The sequence below is a fragment of the Aegilops tauschii genome, chromosome 4 (genome assembly GCF_002575655.3).
Source record: "Aegilops tauschii subsp. strangulata cultivar AL8/78 chromosome 4, Aet v6.0, whole genome shotgun sequence".
In the NCBI taxonomy this organism is placed as follows: domain Eukaryota; kingdom Viridiplantae; phylum Streptophyta; class Magnoliopsida; order Poales; family Poaceae; genus Aegilops; species Aegilops tauschii.
The window spans coordinates 5,131,166-5,146,470 of NC_053038.3; the positions used below are offsets into that span (position 1 = coordinate 5,131,166).

The 15,305-nt window shown below is 46.1% G+C and overlaps 3 protein-coding genes across 3 annotated transcripts; 2 read left to right on the top strand and 1 right to left on the bottom strand.

Moving 5' to 3' along the window:
• Positions 1-999: 999 nt before the first annotated feature.
• LOC109766770 (26S proteasome non-ATPase regulatory subunit 8 homolog A) lies at positions 1,000-4,312 on the top strand. The gene is made up of 8 exons (XM_073497302.1): positions 1,000-1,028; positions 1,126-1,174; positions 2,192-2,257; positions 2,431-2,509; positions 3,376-3,478; positions 3,538-3,554; positions 3,791-3,891; positions 3,984-4,312. Exons 1-8 carry the CDS (start codon positions 1,000-1,002, stop codon positions 4,122-4,124), a joined length of 585 nt encoding a protein of 194 aa, XP_073353403.1. The 3' UTR covers positions 4,125-4,312.
• Positions 4,313-4,804: 492 nt separating this feature from the next.
• Positions 4,805-8,032, bottom strand: LOC109766767 (membrin-11). The gene is made up of 4 exons (XM_020325552.4): positions 7,447-8,032; positions 5,557-5,677; positions 5,313-5,462; positions 4,805-5,174 (listed from the first exon to the last, which is right to left on the bottom strand). The coding sequence occupies exons 1-4, from the start codon at positions 7,737-7,739 to the stop codon at positions 5,013-5,015; spliced, it is 726 nt and encodes a 241-aa protein (XP_020181141.1). The 5' UTR covers positions 7,740-8,032; the 3' UTR covers positions 4,805-5,012.
• A 1,619-nt stretch (positions 8,033-9,651) lies between these two features.
• LOC109766766 (co-chaperone protein p23-2) lies at positions 9,652-14,752 on the top strand. The gene is made up of 6 exons (XM_020325550.4): positions 9,652-9,840; positions 12,283-12,463; positions 13,075-13,231; positions 13,694-13,731; positions 13,835-13,871; positions 14,305-14,752. The coding sequence occupies exons 1-6, from the start codon at positions 9,836-9,838 to the stop codon at positions 14,337-14,339; spliced, it is 453 nt and encodes a 150-aa protein (XP_020181139.1). The 5' UTR covers positions 9,652-9,835; the 3' UTR covers positions 14,340-14,752.
• The last annotated feature ends 553 nt before the right edge of the window (positions 14,753-15,305 follow it).

The following is a 15,305-nucleotide window of genomic DNA, read 5'->3' on the forward strand; positions in this document are numbered from 1 at the left end:
GGAAGTTCTCCGTATTGAATCCATCTTTGATCCTTCATCGTGATTGGTTCCAGATTGCTCCAAAATACATGTAGACACAAGAAAATAAAAAAACTAGTAAAAACCAAATAAAATCATAAATGTGCAATGCTCACTATGAAAAATGCAAAAAAAATCCATAATCGTACATATTAGACACGTATTTAGTTTCAATGGGACATAATATATGAAGAGAACATGCAAATGAGCTATAAAAATGCTTAAACTATAGAGCCATTATCTGCGCCTCCACGTGTTTGATCCCGAGCCTCCTCCGGCACCATCGACACATGTTGCTCGATGCTCGCGTCAATGTCGGTCGCGAGCCGTCTACGTGGACCAGCCTGTGACGCTTAGGGAGACCCAGGTGAGGGAATTTGTTGGTGTTTGTCAATGGTCCCTGTCAAAGGCCGCCATCGCGGCCATCGGAAACCTTCTTCTTCTCTCCCTGCTATGCTCTGCTATCTCTCGCTATTTGAGAAGTCAATAAAGGGGGATGGGGGGCAATACGATGGAGGGAGGGCACCGGATTTGTATGTGAGTAGACGTGTGCGCATGCGCAATGGGCATGTTCCCAACGAACGGGTTGGTTTTCTGACGTGGCAACTTGCAATGGGTAGGTGTTCTATGGGTTTGAGCAAAACAGATCGATCGATCATGGCCACAAAATTCAATTTAACAAGAATATAGGCAGTCAAAAGGATTAGGGAGAGCTCGTACCCATTCGCGCGCACGCAAGGGCACCGGCCGCTAGGGTTTTCCGTGCCTCTCGTCGGCGCCGGCGCTAGTCTGCCTTGTCTCTCTTGTGGCCATAAGACCATGGAGGTGCGGCGGATGCCAGCCCTTGCTGGCAGGAGGGCTCCGTTTTTTTATCTTTTTTTTAAAGTTTTGATAGGGTTTGTGTCCTCCTTATAGAGGTGGGGCGGCAATGGCATTCTGAAGATGGAGTAAAGGTTCTCCCCGCATAACTCCCATCTGGCAATGCTTGCAGCGTCGGAGGGCATGAGAAGGTTTGTGTCTGGCGGATCTCATGGGATTCGGTCGCGTTTGTCTTCGGTGGATCCACATGGATTCAATCTTCGTTTGTCTATGTTTGTGTATCTACAGGTTGGATCCGATCTACGCTTTCTCTTCATCGGTCGTGATTGTTATTCTGGTGCGCTAGTCCAACAGGAATCTGATGGTGTTCGGCAACGGTCCCTGTTGCGGCCACCGGAAACCCTCTCCCTACTCTGCTTTGCTCTCTCTCAATATCTGCAAAGTCCACGAAGGGGGATGGGGGACAACACGATGTGGGAGGAGGGGCACCAGCTTTGTATGTGAGTGGGCGCGGGCACATTCGCGTTGGGCATGTTCCCAGGTTAGATTCTAAAAACACATTAAAATTTACATCGAGGACCATGCACCACCGAACGATCACTACTGTCAGAACGAGTCGCTGCTTCTCTACCGGAGCCGGCTTGATGACAATCAGAAAGTCTTTCGCTCGCATGTCTCTATGGACTAGCAACCCAGAGCCTCCGTCGTCACAATCAGAAGGAGGTGGACTGCAGATTAAAATATCAGAAGGAGGTGGAAACTCTGGCTGGACGCGCCCACCCAGTCGTGCTTGTCGGAAGCGCTCGTGGGCTCATGCGGTTCTGCCTAGTGCCTACTCATGGGCATTGCACTGGTTCGGGCTGCAGGTGGATGAGCGCCATTCAAATGGCGGCCCGTTGAAATAGATATAAGTGGTCACACCAATGTTATCCCTAACAACAGTGACTCCATATCGTACAAATTAAATTTGCTAGCTCTTGCCACATCTAATGCTTATGAGGCAGAGATGATAACCAAAGAAATGCTTTGCCACTTCCCCTAAGCACTGCTGCTCTTCAACAGAAAAACCAAGGAAATGTCTAAATAACTTCATGGGAAAAAACATATGTTTGATCAGATAAATCAAGAAAGTAAAGACTTCGTTACCACATTAAGCACTTTAACATAAATGTAGCGTATCATCAACTGTGATGTTTCATGGGAAAATTACCGCATTCATACCAGGAAGGTGAACAACCAATGTCTCCACCGAAGGCTCACGACCATGATGTATATTTCATATTGAAAGACTGGTGTAACGATATCCGGTCGATCACTATAAGAGGGACGGCGCGTTGAATATCAAAAAACACAGGGACTCGAGGCGGCCTCCAAGGCCAACAACCTCGACGTCGCCTCGACCCTCCTCTCGCAGCTCAAGGTGCGCCCCGCCCCCTCTCCCCCTCCCCTTCCGCCGGGCGGTCTCGAAAGTTCGCTTCTTTTCTACTCCGGTCTTATTAGTTCCGGTTGGATCGGCGGCGCCGGTGGTTTCGCCGGGGAGGGAGAGGTCGATCCTCCGGTGAATTGTCATCTGAAGCTTCCTCCTTTTTGCAGGTCCTCCTCACCAAGTTCCCCAGCCTCCCCCCGCTGTTCCAGCAGACGCCCAACGCCGTGGAGGAGCTCAAGCTTGCGAGTAAGACAACTTTGCTTCTTCTTTTTTTTGTCCAGCAAATCGCCGTCTAGCATGTTGAATAATGCTTTCTGTCTGTGTGAGCCTGAGTGCGAATTTTTCTTGGTTGGTTACCGTGTTACTACTATGGTGTATGTACTGTAGGTGTATGCGAAGATTGTGTTGGTGAGGGGAATTTTGGGTTCTGTACATAGGTTGTTATTATCATTATGCTTTGTGTCCTGTTGGTCTGTGTTTGGTTGATATGTGATGTTGGTCTGCGATTGCAGTCGTGTTTGATTGTTGTTGCGATATGACTCTGTTCATGTGTGGTCTTTCTGTAAAAGTTGAACTGAAACTTGGTTTAGTTAACCGGCAATTCATGCATGTGTGGTCTTTCTGTAAAAGTTGGTATGTTTAGTTGCTCGATGTAGCTGGCTCGAGGATGTGGTGGGGGATCTTTGCACGCCTAACACTGATTTGTTTTGGTCATGGTTTTACTTTAGGAGTTTCAGTCAAATGGTTGCAGCCATATGAATTTATAGATGGCTTGAATGTGGTTCTATCCTAGGACTGAGTCATGAAGATAATGTGAATTCTTGGGATAGCATTGCTCTTTTTCGACTTGACCTCTGATGCTGCACTGGATGTTTGTATTTGATGATAAGATTTGGTCATTCAGATAGTGTTATGTTATGATTCATGAAGATAATCATTCATATGTTGTTGCCATGCGTGAACTATTCTGTCAATTGACTTAACCTATGCCCTGTGTTCTGGAGGAAAATGCGTGTCTATATTGTTATGGTCCAACTATTTAGAAATATATGCTCTGTTATTCCGATTTATCCTTAATAGAGCAGCCACTAAATCTACCTGAAACATTTCAGGGGAAATTTATGAGCAGGCAGTTATTTTGAGTGTGAAAATGGAAGACCAAGATGCATTTGAAAGGGACTTCTGCCAGCTCAAGCCGTATTACATGGACACATGGTTAGTTCCTTTTTTTTTTACCACTTTGCAGTTGTTTTCTCTGTCTATGCATTGTGCAGGCTGTCATTTAATACGTGTGTTATTCCCTGTTCTCCTTCATCATCCATTGGGTTTTCAGTTGGCAGAGTCAAAACAAATAAGTATATAAATTATTGGTTTTCTTTGGGCATAATAAGTTGCCAAATGAGTTAAACCAAAATAGGTTTTTGTGTTAGTCTTGCATGAGTTATGTTGTGCCAAGTTTGCTGGTTCAGTTGGGAAGTCGAATATGGAACAGGGGCTGAGTTGGGAATTTATGTTTGCAAGTCGCAGTTAAGTTAAACGAGAAGGGATACGATTACCTGTCAATAAACGACGCGAAGCAGATGTTTATGTTCAGCTCCGACAAGGAACTGCAGCAGTACATCGCAGAGGTAAGTTCCGTACCTTGTGCTCCCCGGCGTGAATTGCGTGAGTTATTATGACTCCCCGTGTGGGATGTAAAGTATCGCCGTGTTGTCAACAGGAGCACCCCGAATGGGACGTCAAGGGCGGCCGCGTCTTGCTCCAGAAGGCGAAGGAGTCGCAGCCCTGCAAGGAGATCCCGGCGGCGCCGGTCATCAACCAGACCCTCGGCTACGCGAGGGAGCTGGAGAGGATTGTGTGATTTGTTTGCCTCTTTTTTCCTTCATCTTTGGACTGAATTTCCCATGAAGAGGTGGATTGTTGGATTGCCCTGTGACCGGCTGTACTATTTTGTTAAATCGTTTGTTTCACCCACGGTTTCCAAAGATACACAACTGTGAAATGCCGGCTTAAAATGGCAAAAGGAACAACGTTTGTTATGTTAGTCAATTGATTGTGTAAGAGCAAGTCCAACGGAGGGGCCTGTGCTTTTTTCTCCTCCCCCCGCTGCCGTCGCCTACAGGCAAGGTCGATCGACGGCCACAACATCTTTGGCAGTTGATGCTGCTCGCGCAGAGCCTTTTTCATTCACAATGGTCAGATGATCAGCCAGTTTAGTGGCAGAAGTCATATGAAAAATATCTTGAAAGGAACAACATATATGAAGGAAAGAATGTCCTACATGTTTGCAGCAAACAGGACATGAATGCAATATATTGACAGGGAATAATGCCAAATATCATACAAAAAAAGATATAAGAATCTAATGGAGTACATGGTATTCAACAAGACAGGTTACAGATTTCTGAAAGCACAATAAGAAACACCCGTTTATCCGATAGAAAACTGCAAAAGCGCAAGCTAAAACAGGATGAAAGAGAGGTCATAAACAGCAGCATTAGCATATTTTTTGCATACAAGATGCGCACGCCCACGACCGCATTTTTCACAACAGAAATGTCATGGTAACAAAACAGGCCACTGTACTGTGCATACAGAAGAATACATCTGATCTGAGACTTGTCAACATCTTTCCATAATCGCTATACACACAGTATATATGATAGTAATACAAAGAAGATAGATCAGTAACCGGGCAGGGTTGTGCCTACTACACAAGGAAGGACCAATGCTAGAGAACATTGAAAAACTAGTGTGTCCATCGCCAAAACGCAACCATCAGCACGACGGTAATGATCATGCCGCCATACGCAATCCGCTTGTCGACTCGGTGCCGCTTTTCGATGAGCTTCAAGACCGAGTTTGACAGGCCAACGGTGTTCAGGACGTCTAGGGCCTTCCTTTGCGCGCTCTGCAATCAAGTGCAAGGAGATATTGTTACTACTAGTACTAGGAGGCAGGCAGGCAGGCACGTTCTTTCACCATGCCGACAAAGGCCAGCAAGATACGTATCTTGTAGGTGGTGTGCAAGTTGAACTGTTTCGTTTACCTTCAGACGATCCCTCTGGTCAGAGTACTTGTGGAGGATGGCCACTCCTGTCTCAAAGGCTTCGTCAAGCATTCGAGAGGAGCTACGGGCAGATTGCATTGCCTGGGCTTCGTCGTCAAATATTTGAAGGACATGCGACGACTCACCATTCTGCAACAGTAATTTCCAGTTCATTAATGCTGCAACGAAATTATCCTGCAGGAAAAACAACTGCTCATGCTTTGTTTGCTTAAAGACTACTCACAGCTCTCTCAAATAGCTCCGCCCTTTCCTTGGCTTCCAAAATCCGCTTTCGTTGCCGCAATGAGTGCTTGTCGAGGGTTTCCTTCAATGAATCAACCTCTTCAGATAGCTGCTCCACTTTTCTGCCAGGACAGCATCAAACAATGTTAAAAACTTGGAACAGCAACCTACATAACTCCTATTCAGCTCTTCCTTTCAATTGTGCACTGTCGAAATCATATATGTAACAAGAAAAAAATTTAGAGGAGAATGCATACCCTAGAGCAATTCTCGAGAGTTGCTCTAGCAGCCACAAATATCACTTTTATACAGAATTCCATTTCTAAAAAACAGATAAAAGGAAATATAGCATTCTCGACAGATGAACCTAGCATGGGCGTCTAACTATCTCAGTATGACACATGGCTTGAACTTCCGTATTGACCACACATGTAGAGTGACAAGAGCTTCAGTTCTAAGCTGGTGAATTCCAAAGAAAGATTAACATGAGAAGAAAATACGTGTATTTAGTAGTTTAGTACTTCTGCAACTGTGAATCCTTACAATAAAGGAAAGGGTATTAGAGAAAATGCCATCTTAAGAGGAAGAAAACAATCCAATCTAATGTGTATCTCCTACAGATAATGTAGGTAAAGCACTCCCTCTCACATGCATTTCAAGATAGCACTATTTGGTACAAGCTGAGGGCAAAATCAAGGTTCAAAGATGTATTACCCTATATACCTGGCTGTAGGATTGCCACAGCACCCAGAAGGTGGATGGATAGATCAATTAATCAATAACTACTGATAAGTTAAAAAAGCAACAAATTAGATTGCAACTTTCTGGATGCTATGTTGGTTATGCCAATTCCTCTGAAGAAAGGCTAGTTTTCAATATGAACTATCAAGTTCCTACATCAAAATATTCCTGCTTGCTGACTAAATCCTGAAGTGTAATGATGCTCAGAGTTATTTATTGCTTGTGTATGGTGGGTACTTGAATTAAAACAATATGACCCTGGTTAAGTCTACAAAGAATTGTACATGACAACATACAAAGCAGAACTAACATCATGAAAGGCTGAATTAGGAATTCTTATTTGAGGGTGTCTATGTGGAGGCCACGGTGGTTCTGGCACTGGCATCCCTAATCAGTCACAGTGCACCTATAATTTGCCAATGCAAGATTGCTAAAAAGTATCTACACGAAATACAATTAAAAAAACCCTCTGCCTCATATATACCATGCGCTCGTAGTTCAACGAGTGCTTATCATTGCCTATTCTTGGCGTCTTGCCCCTCTGAACTACCAAGAAGGGCGCAACTAAAATTTGCAAAGAGTTCTTTTTGCGACGGGAACTATTTGTTATGAATCTAGTGCCAATGGATCTGTCTACCAACAACAGGCAGATTCAGTGGCAAGAAAACTGATAGTGGTCAAGCTAAAAAAGTTCAAACAGGCATACTGAACAACCTAATTTCCACTTCCTCAAAGCATAATTGAAGCCTACCATACCAAGTTAGGCACATTGAACAACCAAACTTCCATATCCTCAACAGCATAACTGAAGCGTACCAAAGTTGGCACGTCGAACAACCTAACTTACAGCTCCTGAAAAGCATGACGGAGGCCTAACTACCAAGTACTAGCACACAAGTTGAAAACATGGCACAGATTACACGTGCTCCTCAGTCCTCACCATTAACGCCAAATCCCTGCTCAAGTAACAATAACGACAGAATGCATACGCTAGAGCTGTGATCTACGCCCGCCGCACCAACAACTCATCGGCAGTCGGAAATCTCTCTCCGCCTCATCGCTGATTCGCGCGGCATACAGGAGGAACTCGTGACGGAGCAGATGAATGGGGGCTAAGTAAGGCCCTAAGAAGAGGAGGAGTGCCGCTCACCTCTTCCAGAGGTCGCGCTGGCCCTTGGCGGGGATGGAGCGCCAGAGGCGGTCCATCTGCGCGCAGAGGCCCTGGATCTGCGCCACCTCCCTGCGCACCGCCTCGGCGCCCGCCGGGTCCGGCGCGCCGACGAGCGGCGCCGAGGCGGAGTAGGAAGAGGAGGCGGGCGCCGAGGCGAGCCGCTCGACGCGGGCCACGCCGTCGCGGGCCGACAGCAGCAGCCGCCGCGCGCTCTGGTACATCTCCGACAGCGTCGCGCCGCCCCCGCCCCCCGCCCCGCCGGAGAAATCCATCGCCGCCCCGCCGCCGCGGTCGAGATCGATCGATCGGTCGAGGATTGTCTCCGGTGTCTCGGATCGGCTTGGGAGGGCCGCGATTTCCTTCGGGCCGAGAGGGAGACGTTGTGACGTGGCTGGTGGCGGGCGCTGGCCGCTTGATTAGGCACGGACGGCGTGATCGATGCCGTGTGGGACCGCCCTCGCCGTGCAGCCTACCTTCCACCCCAAGGCTCCACACGAGTTGGCTTAGAAATTTCGTTGGCTTACACACACCATCTCTTCTCTTCCCCGGGGGAACAGTGAGTTCTATTTCATAGTGTCGAAAGACGTCTTGTATTTTGATACGTCCACAACGATCAAGCTTGGTCAGATCGTGAGCAACGCTATTTCGATTGTGCTCGGTTTTTAAGAAACTAACTCTCGCACTCCAACGAATATCTTAACCTCGTTGCTCAGATGTCTATAAGATGAACGATCGAGCGATTGGTCCGACGGGGCATTGATCACCATGCAACTATCGGATTGCACCGCGATAGGGCGGGGCGGACCATCTGATGGTGTAATCTAGAAATGTCGCTAGGTCGGTCTCATGGCCCAGGAGGCCAAGGTATAGCCTGGCTCCCTTTATCCCGCGTGAAGCTCGCCTTCTAGAATATCATCATCTTGACGTACAAGTTAGGGACGCCCCAGGGCTCTATGCCGATTAGTAAACTGTCTAACCTTAGGTCTCGCCCCCCTTTGTAAGGCGACACATATGGACTAGTGACTATTTCTGGTATCGCCATCTAGCTCGTTGCCCACTCCCGTGATGTTCTTCGTGGCGAGCTGACAAGCTGGGAGCCACCTCTTCCCACCGACCAGTTCTATCGGGGCGGATACGTGTTACGAGGTTGGCTCGGCGAGGTGCCCAACCAATGGATTTTGTCCTCCCAGTTCGCCTCCGTCTTGGTGATGTTTCATCCAGCGCACCTCGAGGCCTGAGGAGGTTTGTACATGAGTGGACCGTCCTGCGCGGTGCCACCATGTGCGGTGACGACATCATGTGAGGATGGATGCTGGTATTCCGAGATCAAGGGATGTGATATTAAAAGTGTTGGGTCTAGTGTTCTGCATCGACTTTGTCGATGGCAAGCGCGGGTCTAGAAAGGTACATGGACGAACCCCGGGCGACGCGCCACCTTGATAATGGCACCAAGGACTATGTTGTCATATCCTTTCTATTCATTACACATCCTAGTAATGTGTCTGATATCGTTTCAAATGTGAGTAGGTATGAAGTTAAGAACTTGTACTATATTTGTACCGCTGAGGAAAACATTAATATTGAGTTGAGCTAACACAGACACATTTGTTTACTCATTAGCAGAACACATGTACTGCTTTGCTAGTAAGAGAAAGGTGAAATCTTTTGGGAGCGACAGTCGAGTGATTTTTTTGGGCCCAAGTGATATTTTCTGGCCGTCAGATCTTCATCCAACGGTCATGATCACATCGCCAATGTTCATATTGTTCCTTCTACGCCGCCTCCCGGCCCAGCCCCATCTGCCGGCCACCGCCCCCTCCCTGATCTCCCTCCACCGCCGCCCAAGGCCATCCCTCTAAGCCCTCCTCCCCCACTTCATGTTTCGGCACAAGCAGCCACCACATCCCCATCCCACATCTATTAACCTGCTTCCTCGTCTCCGCTTGAGACGCCACAGCTCGCCGCCGTTTGCGATCTCGCCCCTCGTCTCCGAGGAGGCCATGGCTCGGCCTTTGCCGTCACTGTCTCAGCTCGGTGCCGTTCGCAACGTCGTCGCCCGGCTCTGGCCTCGAGCTCCGCCATGCCCCTCCTCCTTCCTTCACACGTGAAATCGACTTACACAAAAAGAAAAATTAAAAAATTCAAATGACTTGCATGTAGCCCGTGCGAAATTGTTTCAAAGTGTAGGGGGGGCATTTCGGGACACATCTTTGGCCCCAAAATAAAGCTGCAAACACCAAAGCGACGGGGAAACAGTGTGCTGCTCTCCTCCTCATCATCGTCCTCTCCTCTCCCCTGCCGCCGCCGCGCCCCGCAAACCCTACCCCTCCTCCTCGCTCCCCGGCCCGCCGCCCGCCGCCGCGTCGCCATGAGGTACCCCTCCATCCTCCCCCCTCAACCCGAATCACGCGCCGGTGTTTTCCCCCCTTCGACGTCGCCCCCGCGCGATGCGGCGCGGCGCGGGGCGGGGGCGGTTCGTTTCGCTCCAGCAGCTTTCGTCCTCTGCCCTAAATCGGGACGGAGTCCCACCGCTTCTTAGTCCGTCAAATCCGCGCCGAATCCCCTTGGAGTCACGGGCTGTAGGGCGTTTACGATTTTTTTGGGGGCTTGGTTGATCGTGTACATACATACATGATACATGTGGAGTAGATCGATCGGGTGTTGGAAGTGGCCGTAGGGTCGGAGGCCGTCCACGGGCTCCTCCGCCAGCGCTAGGTGTTTGTCTGGGGGCGTTGTATTCAGCGAGCATTGGTCGTGGAAGCGCCTGCAACGGATTCAGCGCACATCCATTTCTCTTGTGCTCTGGCCACCGCACTGTTTAGCCGTTTCAGTACACAAACAAGCTGTTTCATCCATGTTGAAAAGGATGCCTGTCATCTGTTGCTGCACGCTGTTACATTGAAATGGTTGTAAATTTCAGTGTAGCATGTGGCCGGGCGTCTGCTGAACATGCCGGAGGTGCGCCTAGTAGGATATTAATCTGGTTATCGTTAAGTAGTTTGATCGCCTTTCGCTTGCACTCCCACAGCGTTCCTCATCTTTTCTAGTAAACATGGGCGAAATGTTTAGACTAGGTGTGCATTATATCACATGGTCTACCTTGATGATCTGACTATAGCACTATTTGAGCCTTGCCTGTTAGTATGAGTTGCATTTTCAGTTATGTTCTTGTTAGACTGATGCACCTTGTTGTGACAGCCAATCTGTTATTTCCTTGTTCGACCCGATGTTGGAAGTGGCCGTAGGATCGGTGGCTGTCCATGGGTTCCTCCGCTAGCGCTAGGTGTTGTCTGGGGGGCGTCATGTTCAGCAAGCATTGGTCGTGGAAGTGCTTGAAACGTGTTCCTGTCTGCTCAAATAGGATCCGCATTGCCATGCTTGCTAGATCGCTCGTCCAGTGTCTCTTGTGCTCTGGTCACTGCACTGTCTAGTTGTTTTGATGCAAAAACATGCCGTTCCATTGATGTTGAAATAGTTGTCTGCCAGTCTACTGCTGCACACTGTTACATTGAAATAGTTGCCAGTTTTAGTGTTGGATGTGGGCGCGTCTGTCGAACACGCCGGGGGTGCGCCTAGGATATTAATCTGGTTATTTGTTAAGTAGTATGATCACCTAGGATATATCACATGGGCTACCTTGATGATTTGACTATAGCACTATTTGAGCCTTGCCTGTTAGTATGAGTTACATTTTCAATTATGTTCTTGATATACTGATGCACTTTGTTGTGACAGTCAATCTGTTATTTCTGACTAAGAAATGTTCAGCCAAATCACCTCTTTATAATATAATTACACTGAAGCATGCAAAAAGAAGATAATGCGCCTCTCATGGATGATCGGAGGCCGTCCATGGGTTCCTCTGCTAGCGCTAGGTGTTGTCTGGGGGGCGTCATATTCAGGAAGCATTGGTCGTGGAAGCGCCTGAAACGGGTTCCTGGCTGCTCAAATAGGATCCGCATTGCCTTGCTAGATCGCTTGCCCAGTGTGCTCTTGTGCTCTGGTCACTGCACTGTCTAGTTGTTTCGATGCAAAAACATGCCGTTTCATTGATGTTGAAATAGTTGTCTGCCAGTAGTCTACTGCTGCGCACTGTTACATTGAAATAGTTGCCAGTTTTAGTGTTGAATGTGGGCGTCTGTTGAACACGCCGGGGGTGTGCCTAGGATATATATTAATCTGGTTATTTATTAAGTAGTTTGATCGCCTTTCGCTTGCAGTACCCCAATGTTTCTCATCTTTTCCAGTAACAGGGGGAAATGGTTAGACTAGGCGTGCATTATATCACAGTGTACCCTGATGATTTGACTAGCACTATTTGAGCCTTACCTGTTAGTATGAGCTACATTTCAGTTATGTACTTTTTAGACTGATGCATTTTGTTGCGACAGCCACTCTGTTATTTCTCACTAAGAAATGTTCAGCCAGATTACCTCTTTATAATATATATCACACTGAAGTATGCAAAAAAGAAGATAGTACGCCTCCCATGCTACTTATTTTTGGGCATTGTTTATGTTTTTCTACTGTAAGTTAGTGACTAGGTGCATTTTCAGTTATGTTCTTTTTAGACTGATGCACTCTGTTGCGACAGCCAATCTGTTATTTCCGACTAAGAAATGTTCAGCCAAATCACCTCTTTAGAATGTATTGCACTGAAGTATGCAAAACAGAAGATAGTACGCCTCCCGCGCTACTTATTTTTGGGCATTGTTTATTTTTTTACTGTAAGTTAGTGACCAGGTGCACACTTTTCTAAAAAAAAAATTGGGTGCTGTGGCACAACATGATGCATTTTCTATGGCATGCATGCAGTCGTCAACCTGAGGTGCTCTGGGCTCAACGCTCGGAAAAGGTTTACCTGACTATCTCAGTCCCAGACGCAGAAGATGTTGTGATCAAGACTGAACCTCAGGGAATCTTTAGCTTCTCAGCTGTTGCTCATGGGGAATCTTTTAGCTTGAATTTGGAGCTATTTGATTCCGTACTGCCTGAGGTAAGTATTTGTGGCCATCAGTTCTGCATTGTAATGCAGGGCTGGTTTCAGTTGATGTTAATTTCGGTTCAGTTTTTGCCTCTGGGTTTTTGCTTGGATACATGTTAGGAAGCTACTTAATGGACATATATAATACTTAGAATGTTGCCACTCATCTTTCAGTCTTTATTAACAGAGCCAATCATAGGAACTTGAATCCACATATAGATGTTAACTTCTGGGTTCTTGCTTGGATAAATGTTAGAAAGCTACCAAATGGACATATATAATACTAGGAACGTTGCCACTCGTCTTTCAGTCTTTGTTAACAGAGCCAATTATGGGAACTTGAATCCACATATAGATGATCTACTTAGTAATATTTATATGCATGCCATACTATGTTTGAAGGCACTCACCAATCCATGTTGTAAAGTGTCACCTGTGGCATCAATTAGTAATGGCAAATGAAAGACATTAAAAGAAGCTCAACAAATTATCATTGAAGTAGACCTTTATATTTTGAGCTACTAGCTGCTGAATAATTTGTTGTGCAATCTTGATGATGATGATCGTCACTTTATTTTGTTAACTGTTAGTGAAGTTAACTTTTTTTCTTTACTTGTCTGCAGGGAAGCAAAACAAAGACAAAGGTGGGTTCGCGAAACATAATCTGTTCGATCCAGAAAGATAAGAAATGTTGGTGGAAGCGCTTGCTGAAGTCAGAGGCAAAACATCCATACATCAAAGTTGACTGGAACAAATGGTGCGATGAGGATGAAGAGTCTGGTATGTGCTAATGATAATATGCTATAAATGAACAATATAGACATTCTTCTTGTACCAACTCGTGGAGTTCATCATATAAAACGGATTTAAAAAGAAAGTGAGATATACTTAAGTAGATCACATTTGGTCGTTGTCTGCGTCAAGTATTATGTTTTACACAAAATCAGGGTCCATTACATTTTGTCATATGGGTGGGACGGGACATACCATTCTTCCTGAAGGTCACATGTATGCCATTCCCAGTTTCCTCAGATTGCAATGCATTACGTGACAAGCAATTTACTGATACGCTAACTAAGTTTATACTCTTTCGAAGCTGGTTTAATGATCATAAGTACTCTTGCTATTTAATCTGTGATCCCATCATGTAGCTGCTATGAAGCTCTACTTTCTTCACTTTTATCTGCATTTTAGTTCATTATGCATTATGCTTCGGTCAATCTAACACATAATCCCTTTCAGAGAATTCGGGTTCAGATGATGACTTTGATGGTGGTGAGGTATGAACCATGATCAACCTCTTTGTGCCCCCTCATTTTCTTGCTTGGTTTATGTTTAATCCTCAGTGTGGAGTTACTTATCGTTATCCTCACGCCATCGCAGGAAAATGACGAAAGCGATGCTGATGATGGAATGCTGTGTGAGTGCCCATCTTGTACTTGAATGCCACATGCGCCTGGCCTTTACGTTATGCTGCTTTTGATAATCAAATTTCAACCTGATCAATTTACCATTATGAACACAACTTCCTGCATACAAACCTACATATATGCTTTGGAGGAGCATGAGCTAATCTGTAGTTGTGTGGCATCATGATAGGATTTTCGTTAGACTTCATTTTGTAGAAACTGATTCTGCACAGTAGAAGAGTTCCTTTGTTGTCTTTAACTTGAACTGTTGACCATTCACGCACTTGACACAATTAGTTTCTGCCGACAGTCAAATTTCATTTGCGTAGACTAAGTAGTGGTTGTAGCATCCCCTGAACACAACAAGTCTTAAAAAAATGTCGCAATCAGAGAACGTACATTTGTGCTCCTTGTAACTAACCCGGCGGCTTTGTTTGGCTGCAGATCTCCCTGACCTTGAGAAGCTGAGAGGGAAATGAGCAGGCAGGATATATGAAGGAAGTAGGTTGTGCTGCTGTAGCAAGTAGGCAATCGTTAACGCTATATAGCAAGTAACCGTTAGCGCTAGAAACCTGGGATGGTGGTACCAGACTTGTGACATGGTGCCATGTCTTCTTATCTACCGATTACTACTCTTTGGTCGTCGCTGAGCTAGGGTTCTGAAATCTGAATCTAGTAGCCATGAGTTGTGGTTTGTGGCCGACTTGGTTATCGGTGTTATGTGGCAAGAAGATGTCGGACATGTATGCTGAGCACCTCCCGGTTTCTCTTTGACATGATGACAGGATCATACTCATGTGCACTTGAAGAATTAGCGGTCCTTCTTTTTTCAGGTCTGTGGAGGATAGATGCTGGCTACGGATTGCCTAATGGAAACATGATATTTCGATGATTTTTACAGTTTGTGGTTGGGTCCTGGGTGCCAAATACACCCGAATCAATTTTTTCTTCTTCTGAATTTTCTTGGAAACCTAGTGTTACACTTGTGCGAAAAGTTTTTTGGACGATTGACTTTTGGGTTATTTTGGGCAGAAGAAAACAAAATCAACACTGTATAAAAGTCACTGGCCTTGAAGTCAATCCGAGTCATTGGTTGGTGAAACTTTTTATACAAGTACTATAATGCTATCATGTTAAAAAACCATTTTTTGCAATTTTTAAATAATTTTTTTAATCTAGGTTCATTGGGACCCAAGATCCACTAGTATTTCCGCGGCGCAGTACAGACGCTACAAACATACTACTAGCAAACTTTATGAGAGCAGAGGTTTTGGGGGCTTGCGGCTGTGGGTGAGTGCTTTTCATCGTGCACGCAGCACGCATGTCGACATGGAATCCGATTCGATTCTATTCCCCAGTAGTAATAATTGTGTCAAAACGAATCCGATCTGAAAAAACGAAAAGAAGGGAAACAAAGGAGAAAATAGGTAGGGAATATGGAGAGG

Coding starts and splice junctions, on each gene's coding strand:
- LOC109766770 (XM_073497302.1), top strand. CDS start 1,000: ATGCTTGCAGCGTCGGAGGGCATGAGAAG. Junction 1,175..2,191: donor CGGTCGTGATTGTTATTCTG/GTGCGCTAGTCC, acceptor CAAAAAACACAG/GGACTCGAGGCGGCCTCCAA. Junction 2,258..2,430: donor CCCTCCTCTCGCAGCTCAAG/GTGCGCCCCGCC, acceptor TCCTTTTTGCAG/GTCCTCCTCACCAAGTTCCC.
- LOC109766766 (XM_020325550.4), top strand. Junction 13,232..13,693: donor CGATGAGGATGAAGAGTCTG/GTATGTGCTAAT, acceptor AATCCCTTTCAG/AGAATTCGGGTTCAGATGAT. Junction 13,872..14,304: donor TGCTGATGATGGAATGCTGT/GTGAGTGCCCAT, acceptor GTTTGGCTGCAG/ATCTCCCTGACCTTGAGAAG.
- LOC109766767 (XM_020325552.4), bottom strand. CDS start 7,739: ATGGATTTCTCCGGCGGGGCGGGGGGCGGGGGCGGCGCGACGCTGTCG. Junction 5,678..7,446: donor CAGCGCGACCTCTGGAAGAG/GTGAGCGGCACT, acceptor CTGTCCTGGCAG/AAAAGTGGAGCAGCTATCTG. Junction 5,175..5,312: donor ACCAGAGGGATCGTCTGAAG/GTAAACGAAACA, acceptor ACTTGATTGCAG/AGCGCGCAAAGGAAGGCCCT.